General features: G+C 38.4%; 1 protein-coding gene across 1 annotated transcript; it reads left to right on the top strand.

Moving 5' to 3' along the window:
* Nucleotides 1–130: 130 nt before the first annotated feature.
* On the top strand, nucleotides 131–9,224 carry bmp5 (bone morphogenetic protein 5). Its single transcript, XM_024297877.2, has 7 exons — nucleotides 131–1,559; nucleotides 3,452–3,644; nucleotides 6,071–6,219; nucleotides 6,411–6,608; nucleotides 7,029–7,105; nucleotides 7,185–7,295; nucleotides 7,427–9,224. Exons 1-7 carry the CDS (start codon nucleotides 1,073–1,075, stop codon nucleotides 7,574–7,576), a joined length of 1,365 nt encoding a protein of 454 aa, XP_024153645.1. The 5' UTR covers nucleotides 131–1,072; the 3' UTR covers nucleotides 7,577–9,224.
* The last annotated feature ends 820 nt before the right edge of the window (nucleotides 9,225–10,044 follow it).

The following is a 10,044-nucleotide window of genomic DNA, read 5'->3' as shown; positions in this document are numbered from 1 at the left end:
TTAAACTAAAGAGAAAAAAATGTTATTTATTTTTATTTTCTGTATTTATTTCAAATGTTGATTTCTTTAATGTGATTTCCTTCATTAGAATTATTGAAGTTCATGGTAATGGCTTATTAGGATTTTTATCTGCTTACTTTTCTAATCTACCCTTTATATAAAAAAAGTATAAAAAAGTCTATGCTAAAAATAACTAAAGTTTACTTTTTATCTTTGTATTGTAAACGTAATATGTTTCAGTTTAGTCTAAAAACAAGCATTCAGTTATACTTCTACTTCATATACATACATATACTTTATAGTCAAACTTCATAAAATAAACCTTTAGACTGAGGGTTTTCACATTAAAGTCCAAATATGTGAGAAAAACAGGACACTCAGTGTGATGCTGGAGCTTTCTCCTAATAACACACTGACTTCAATAATAAGTTGAGGTGATTCAAAGCCTCTCGTTATTCTTTGACTCGTTAAGCCGGCCTCTCAGATTTCAAGTGTCTCCTTTTACACTCGTGAGCCGCCGCATTTATCATGGGACCGGCCTGAAGTTTCACTGCGGCCGCCAGAGGAGGGATGCAAAAACTAAAGTTAGTTGTGGGTTGGACCCAAATGCATTTTACCCAAATACACATCATGTGAAAAAAAGAGAAGTAAGTTGGGATATGAGTCCTCTGTTTTTCTTTCCTCGTTTTTGACGCACGTTCCTTTCCACTTAAAAACTCCAAGTTATCCCTCGACATCCTGGGCGTATCTTCCATCTTTTTTTTTTTCTTTTTTACAGAAGAGTAAGGTGAGGGACGGGGGTCACAGCTTCATAAATACTTGTGTGAGCCGCACACTTTGGATGGACCCAGGAAATACTCTGCTTCCACAGGAACTTTACGCATAGAAGAGGCGCGCCGATTTTTAAAAAATATCTGTCAAACTACTAAAAACAAAGTATCTTCATGCTCTGAAGACCTTGGCCAAAATGGAAAGTCTATGATTTGGTATTTGCAGGACCTATATATAAGTTTTTTTTCCACTTAGTGCAATGTAGTTCACCTTCACATCTCCCAGAGAGCTCCAGGTCAAGATGACAGCGCGAACATCTCTGAACCTCATCGGACTGGCGTGGAGCTGTTTGAGTTTCCTCTCCTGCGCGCACTGCGGTTTAAGTGACAACCATGTGCACTCCAGCTTTATTTACAGGAGGTTGCGCAATCACGAGCGCAGGGAGATCCAGAGAGAGATCCTCTCAATCCTGGGACTGCCGCATCGTCCCAGGCCATTCTCTCCCGGGAAGCAGGCGTCCTCCGCGCCGCTCTTCATGCTCGACCTGTACAACGCCATGGCCGTGGAGGAGGAGGAGAGCTTGCACCAGGGCGCAGGGAAGAGCTTCAGTGCCAAAGCTCAAGGGCACTCCAAGAAAAGTTACTACAATGCCCAGCACGCCGGGTACTCCCGTGTGACACCGCCTTACCGCGCGGCTCCTCTCCTGGGGCACAGTCCATCCTTGCGCACGGCGCATGACACCAACTTTCTCAATGACGCGGACATGGTCATGAGTTTTGTCAATTTGGGTAAGTCATTAAGGTACATTCAATCAAAACAACATGCACTGGATGCCATCTCAATTGAGTTGATTTATTTTTGATAAATACTATCCCATCCCTCCACTTTATTTGTGTTCAATCGAACATGTTCTGAATGAATTAACGCTGCGAAATGAACATTTAGATATGATGTGACATTTTTAGAGATATTTTAACACCTCCAACCTTAACACATTCAATTCTGCATCCCCAGTCATGCTGCCATATTAAATTAACACGTTTAAACAAGCTGAACTGAAAAAAATATATGTATTCTGACATGATGTTGAAAACACTTTTCTGATGTGAAATATTTTAACATTTAAAAAAAATCCAGGTCAACATTTTGACAGCTAAAGAGTGTGTGGTTTTCATTTTTTCAGTAGCTGCAACCCTTAACCCGGCAGTTCACAGCAGCTTATCAGATGACTGTCTGACCTTGAGAAAATTGCCCTCAATTATTTCCTGTTGTTGTTAAAAGGGAAGTGATATTGATGGATGCCGGGATTTGTGACTTTGTAACTCAGAGACAGCTCCATCTTTGTTTCCTGCAGCACTTGTCATAAAAAATGGCAGCTCCCCATTACACCAACTGTTTAAAATCAGCACATAACAAGTTAGGATTCATGCAGCATAACATTTATACTGTGAGGAGCCTGTAATATGCTATAATTCTGTAAGACAGGGTTTGCTGCTGCAGAAGGAAAACATGTAAAGCTGAATTTGTGTTGCTTTCCTTGAAAAGATAATCACTCACCTTGGTCTGAGCCCATCTGTTTCCACTTACACCCAGGGCATGCACACTGTCAGCCGTGAAAGGTCTGCTCTCATTCTGGTGACTGTCAGTGAACTGCTCAATGGGGCTCTTTCTTTATTACAGTGGCTGACCTCAACTGTTCTAGAGAAGTCTATGTGGGCTTTCATTCAGCTTCATTCGTTCACAGTAACTGATCATAATTTCACCAAGGTGTCAAAAACTGCAATAACTGAGAAAGCACCGATCATTTGAGGATGTTGTTGCTGTCCTCATGGAGTAAACTCAATCTAATGAACATGTTGGCGGGGAGTGAAGTCATTATTATTATTAAATCTTTACTTGAAAGTTAAAAGGTTTGCTCTCAATGGCACTCCTGCTTCAGATTACAGCCTGTGGCTAATATAATGGGACACACTGACTGGGTAAAAGTCAGGCGTGACCCCTGACCTGTTTGTGCTAAGTAACCACAGGCGCTCTCCCTCAGTGAAGTACCAGGGAAACACTGTGTCATATCGCCACTGATATCAGAACATCCGCTGGCATCCTCACAGTCCTTCATGTTGTCATTAAAGGCTCATTCTAGGAAGTAAAAACCTCCAGAAAAAACAACAAAAAAAGATCTCGAGTGACTAATTTCATTAGAAATATTTGGATTTGAAAGTTTAGGATCAGTGAGCACTCCAGGGATTCTGGCAGAGGTCGGTATGAGGTCAGCCTGGAGGTCAGAGTAGTCGCTCACATGACGTTGAAGAATCCTGTCTGGTCCTTTCTCTCACTTAAGGAGCAGACGAAAGTGTCTTTAATTGAAATCAGCCTGTTTTTTTTAACTGACAGCCCATTCATCATGGCAGGAGAATGCAGTAAGGCACACAGTAGAGGGCCTGTCTGGGAATGGCTACCTGTATTCAGCTGACTGATTAAATGAACTGGAAAGTGCTTTTGTTGGGAGTCAAAATGTTTGTATTGGAACCCGAATGTAAAAGAAGATGTGATAAATTATTCTTTCTATGGACATTTATACAGACTTTTTCCTGACAGACAGAAAGTTCAGGATGTGAGCTCAGAGTTTCTACTGGGATTAGGCGGTCGTAAAATAAGAAATATCAAATGTTTTCTTTCGCAGTGGAGAAAGACAAAGATTTTTCTCAACAAAGAAGACACTTTAAGGAGTTCCGCTTTGACCTGACTCAGATCCCCGACGGAGAAGCGGTAACTGCAGCAGAGTTTCGGATATATAAGGACCGCAGCCACGCACGCTATGAGAACATCACCCTGAAGGTCACGATATATCAAGTCATCAAGGAGTATCAAAACAAGTAGGTGTGAACCCATCCAATCCACTGTTGCATCAATGGTTTTTTTGTAGCTTGCTACTTTTACTTAAGAGTTAACCCCAAAGTACAAATAAAATGTACCATAAACAGTCACTGCGCAGACAGGTCTGAACAGTCAAGGTTATAGTGAATCCCCGGAAACAAATGCAACTGTAGCGCAACACAAGGTCCTTTTTTTGTAGATTTTTTTAGCTGCAACCCAGCAAGGCCAAGCATCTTTTGTATGATTTATTGATTGAAAGATACTGCTTTGGTGAGATGACAAACACATTTAAGCTAGTGAAATACATCTAATACATTTCATTTTTCTAACATGTGTGTGCTTTTCTTGTACACTTCATCAGAAAGCCAAGTTTTTAATAATAAAAGTTCAAGTTGGCTGCTTTTTTTTACCAACTATTTTGATGGAATCTATCTAAATGAGTGAGAATTTACCCAGAAAAGTCACGCAAATTTTTGAAAATCCCATGGAAATGACCAGTTTTAACGTGTGGGTTTCTTCAGCACAAAAGTGAATATCTGCATCAGAAATCTCCACGTTGAACAAATCAGTTCAGGGGTTTAAAGCACTTTGAGAGTGGTCACGTGACTCTTAAGAACATTGGAAAGGACTTACATCTTTTCTTACTTATCCGAAATCCAGAAAATCTCAAGAGGAAATTGCAAATCAGATAGCAAAGAGCACAAAACTGTTATCAAAGTTCCTGTTTTCCTGTGCCTCTCACAAGACAAATACCCCATCAGCCATTGTCTTCTCATTGTAAAAACTTTCCACTTCCAGTAAACATCCTTCTATCTGAAACTCTGCTGTCCTTCACTAGCACCATGCCTGCTTTACAAATATAGTCCTCGGATAAAGGGGACTCCATTAGCAACTTGGCCACTTGTGTGGCTTGGAAAGTCCATCAGTTATCACTCGTTTTGTGTTGCTTGCCAAACTGGCCGCGTCCCAGCTGAAGCCATCAGGGCCCATATTAGGGGGGAAAAAGGTCCCTTTGGGTGTTTCCGCGATAACTCTTGTGCCCACCACCTGCCTGTCTTAACAATATTCAGGAAGTTTAAAGGCACGACATAGCTGAATCCACAAGGGTGTACTTATAAGTGGGCCCACATTTGCCTGCCAAAATGTGTGTGGTTGATTGAAGGGAAGATATGACCCCCTTGGGCTTTGAAGAGGTCCGAGTCAATGGACTCTGCCGTCGTAAAGAGGGAGAGCGCACAGTTCATGTTTTCACACATGTTTTCAGCAAGAGCAGTCCATCTGAATTAATGTTCACAAACAGAAACAAGCAGTTTAAACCTGTAAATGACAATTTATCTTTCTTCACCCCATGGAACCCTCACGGGAACATGACTTCATCATGGCCTGCTGGGGAATTAGATGAGACTAAGATTCTCATTATTGTTCTCTTTTTTTGGTGATGCATGTCAAAGTTTTAGTTTGCAATGTCTGGTTTTCCTAAGTTTTGACTTTTTGCACACAATTTTAAGTAATTTGTCACAAATAAAACATATTTAATACACATAGAGTAAAAGCACAAGTGTTTTTAATCAAAGTCATTTAATATAAAATAATAAAAAGTTAAAATGTGCATTTTTTTTGTTATTTTTGTTTAGTTGGTTAATACTTTTACTAGATTATGCCTCTCTTGCTCTTCATATTATGTTATATCCACAAACTAACTCTTTGTCACCATATTAAAGTTTAAATAAATAGCTATCTTTTTGAAGAAGGCTAAATGATTAATAATCTTAATTTGAAGCAAAATAAGCTTCTAACTGTTTCTTTAAAGGATCAAATTGTGCAGTACATCCCCCAAAAGAAGGAATCTGGAGGTTTATTTGGTATAGAATAGACACATGAACAACTTCTGAGCCTGTTGGGGCCACGCTGGAAACCTCAATTGTCTCCAACTGGTACCGTGTAACCACAAAAACCTAACAGCTGCTGCCTTATCCAATCTGCCACTTGAAAGGAAGGCAATGCAAATTGTAGAGCGGTACTTTGTGATTGATGCCTCATGTCAAGATTACTACTAAAAATACACAAAAAGCAGATATACATAATTCATAACTCCTGAAATGTTTTGTCCATAAAAAAACACGCACACAAACTCTTGGGGATTGTTTCAAGTTGGAGATTTTATGACAAAAGCTACAAAGCTTTTTTATGTCCTTTTCTTTCGTCCACATCCCAAATTAAAACAAAAAGTTTATTTTTTGGTATTATTACTTGACTCCACCCTTTCTTTTAAAATGAATGTTTGCTTTCTGGAAAGAAAATCTTAAAAAAAAGAAGTTGGTTAAACCATTTTACATTAAAAAAAGTAAGGAATAACCTATGTATGTACCCTTTTCAGTTAGCTATTTGAAACTAAGTGTTTTATTATTATTTGTTTTATCACCAGAGATGCAGAGACATTCTTGCTTGACTCAAAAAACATCCAGGCGTCTGATGGAGGCTGGCTGGTGTTTGACATCACAGCTACCAGCAACCACTGGGTGATGAACCCTCAGCAGAATCTGGGCCTGCAGCTCTGCGTGGAGACTCTAGATGGCAAGTGATGCTTGGTTTTTCACCCTGTCCTATTTTTTTATTTTTTTGATGCATAAAACAATTTGTGAATCTGATTTTGTTTAAAAAAAATTAAAAATAATATGCCAATAAATCAATAAAAAGTCGAAAGTGGTTCAACACACCTTTAAATGTTGCATTTTAAGGATAATTTCCTGTCTGTTTTCTTACAGGACGAAGTATCAACATAAAAGCGGCTGGAATCATCGGCAGAAACGGGCCTCAGTCCAAACAACCGTTCCTGGTCGCCTTCTTCAAGGCCAGCGGCGTGCTGCTGCGCTCTGTCAGAGCTGCTGGTGGGAAAAAAAAGAACCAAAATCGCAATAAATCTAACAATCGGCAAGATTCCTCGAAGCCGACAAAAACTGGAGGTGTGTCCACTCACAATGTATATTTAATGACAAAACGGATGTGTTTAGCATAATGGTTGAAGAAAATCTTTGAATTACAGTACCAACCTTTTTATAATAATGTTACTTAAATCAATGTGCTTTTTGCAAAAACTAGAAAATCCACTTTTTTTCTTTTCATCTATTTTACATATTCCTGTAGATACATAACATTTGATGTGTGGATATTCTAAAAAGCTTTTTAAAGTTTCTAAATGATTCTATAAAAAGTAGTTTAATTCACGTCAAAAAGTTCTTAAAAATGCAATTATCTTTTCAGACAATTGTCAATCAATTTCATTCTCGGAAAACTGATTGCCAAAGTGGTTGTGATTTTGAGCTAGCTATAACATCAGCATGAGTCGTATTCTTTTTAATTTCAATTATCTTTTTTTCTTCTAGATTACAACACCAGCGAACAGAAGCAAGCCTGCAAGAAGCACGAGCTTTATGTCAGCTTCCGAGACCTGGGCTGGCAGGTAAGGCACCCTTTTTTAAAGATCTGCAGCACTTTTTCATGTGCAGGAAAAACAGTGACAGTTGTTTCTGTTTGTCAAGGACTGGATTATTGCTCCAGAGGGCTACGCTGCTTTTTACTGTGACGGCGAATGCTCCTTTCCTCTAAACGCGCACATGAACGCCACGAATCATGCAATCGTGCAAACGCTGGTGAGTTTTCTTGAAAGCATCACAGCAAAATCATAAAATGAGCTCAAGATCTCTCTGTTAATTGAAATTTTTTGAGTTTTAGTGCTCTTTCTCCTGGTTTAAATCCACTTTATGTTTGCTCTCACTCATAGGTCCATTTAATGTTTCCTGACAATGTGCCAAAGCCATGCTGCGCCCCAACAAAGCTCAATGCTATTTCCGTCCTTTACTTTGATGATAGCTCTAATGTTATCTTGAAAAAGTACAGAAACATGGTAGTCAGATCTTGTGGATGCCATTAGCTGTAGAAGATTAATTTATGCAAACTGGATTAGATGGAAAACACATCCGTGGGATGTGATGTACAGTATTATGTGTATAAAGTTTGGTTTCATAATTTATTTTCCTGCTTTTTTTTTTTCACAAAATAGCACTGAAAAATGTTATATTTAATAAATAGGACAAAATGTTGATTTCACTTAGATCAACATCCGTGTCCATTGGCATATATCCTTATCTGCATGTCATTTTGTAAACAGTTCACTGGAGTACTGTGTGCTTATCTTGTTGAGGGTTTTTTATTATATTTTTTTAATTTCCCATGGTCATGCTGTTCATTAAACGCAACAAAACAAGGAAATATTACAAAATAATCTAATAACAATTAGTTAAAATAATGAATTTATTAAGCTATTGCTTTTATTTTGAGCATATTTTTACAAAATACAGATTTTTTTTAAAGTAAAGACTTTCATGTGAGGAAATTATTTAAAAATGTTGCTGGAAATATTTTACATTCACAGAAAAGATAAATTTAAGTTGCTTTTCATAAACCAAACAAGCTCTTTTCAAGCTGTTGTCTATTATGGATAATGCTTTTTTGGTTCTATTCATAAAAACTATTCATTTTTCTTTGGGACGTTTGCCAGTCCAAATTCATATATAATGTTAAATATCAAAAATGTGTAACAAAGTTGTGTACAAATGCTGTATTATGTCAAAATTTCCTCTGTGTTCTACTTTTTTGTTTGTTTTGTAGAGTTTTAACTTTAATAAATGTACTACTTTAAAGCTCTTCTCTGGCTTGCTTTTACTTAAATTCAAATTTTTCAAGCTTGTATGTTTAAATGGAAACTCCTCCAAACGCCACGGATCGGTCCTGTCCTTTTGTGCTTTTTTTTTTTTTTTTAGTGGCGTGCGGATGTTTTACATTCTGAGGCCGGACCGTGCTCTAACATTTATAAATGTTTAGCGAGGGCAACATAAACTGTTGACATGCTGCGGGGGAGCAGTGATGTTATTGTACGGGGAAAACAGACATTGTCTCTGTGTCCGTCACAGAGTTACTTCCATTCATGCGCGTTTATGGAATGTACGTTCTTAAAGTTAAATTTCCCCCAATGTAACAAAAATGTCTAAAAAGAAAAGCTGAAATTAGTCCCGTTTCTGTTTCGTTAGGGATATATTTCCAGAAAAGTGCTGAAGATTGTGCAGATTTCAGAGAGGTACTGTGATTGCTGGGAGATTTGAAATGTAGGGATTAGGTTAAGGATTAATATCTATTTACACAACTGTGTTGACCTTCTCCAAACATAAGATACGTACTGTTGCACGTTTTCTGACGTTTTTTTTTTTTTGTTTTTTTTCTCTGACATGGCAGAACATAGAGTGACTGTATTTCACTTAATTAAAAGCAGTGGCTGGCCTGCCCAGATGTTATGTGGACTCCGTCTTATAGGAGTGTTGACACTGAGGGAATAGAGGAGGCCACCTGCTAACCTAACTCCTGGCTGTAGGGGCAATTTGCATTCCTGCGGCCTGCTGCTTGGCATGATTACTCGTAGCACTTAACAAACCCATCTACTGTTTAATATTATGGATACTTTCCAATTCAGCTACATTTCTTCTTTGTCAGAACTTCTCTGAATGAGCCTCTATTTAGGTTCACCAGAAGCGTGCAACTGTTGTGACAGCTACCTCCTGACTGTGCAAAATGAAAGGGTCACGACTGCCATGTCCAAGATAAATGAACATACGGTCCCCTTTCCTCTGAGACCTCTGTGGTTTGAAGCGGCCTGGAGTGCATCAGAAGGGTCTGATCAGCACATAAAGGGAAAACCTTTTAAAAAAGCTGGAAGCGGCCAGTGTTTACTTCTTGTAAAGAGGTTTAAGCAAGCATGCATCAAGCACACTCAGCCACTACATAAATATGGTTACATAAAGTCCGGATGTGTTTTAACCTAATTAATTTTTTGTACTTTTCCACCACAAATGTGTTATTATCCTTACCTGATGGATCAAAACAGACATGGCAGACAGCACCTGGACAGAGAACGTGTTTTTTGTTGTCTTCATTAAGGAGGGCTCATCTCTAAAGGAAGACTGAGCCTGTCTGTCTGTCACTGGTCACAAAGCGTTTAAGGGTTCGTGACTTTTTATTGTAATCCCAACTGTCAACAGCAGGAAGAGCATTGACAAATAGTTTAAAACGATTACACAGCACAGATACAGCAGAAGTCTAATCTTGTCAGACCACCAACAGATATGGTTTTAGCGCTGGAGGCTGAGCAGACATGCCCTGAATGATTTAAAAGATTCACTCACAGAGGATGCAGGTTTTTTTATTTTTTATTTAGTGATTTATTAGAAAAATAGGGACATTTTTGTCATGAGTCAGACCTTATTTTTACATTTAGTGATGCCAATAAAGAAAATATTAGAAAAAAAACACATAAAAACTGTATTTTATAAGACATTTAACTGCTTTAAA

This window comes from Oryzias melastigma, linkage group LG15, assembly GCF_002922805.2.
Source record: "Oryzias melastigma strain HK-1 linkage group LG15, ASM292280v2, whole genome shotgun sequence".
Lineage (NCBI taxonomy): Eukaryota > Metazoa > Chordata > Actinopteri > Beloniformes > Adrianichthyidae > Oryzias > Oryzias melastigma.
The sequence above is the reverse complement of the archived record's forward strand: the minus strand, read 5'-3'. Positions and strand labels throughout refer to the sequence as shown.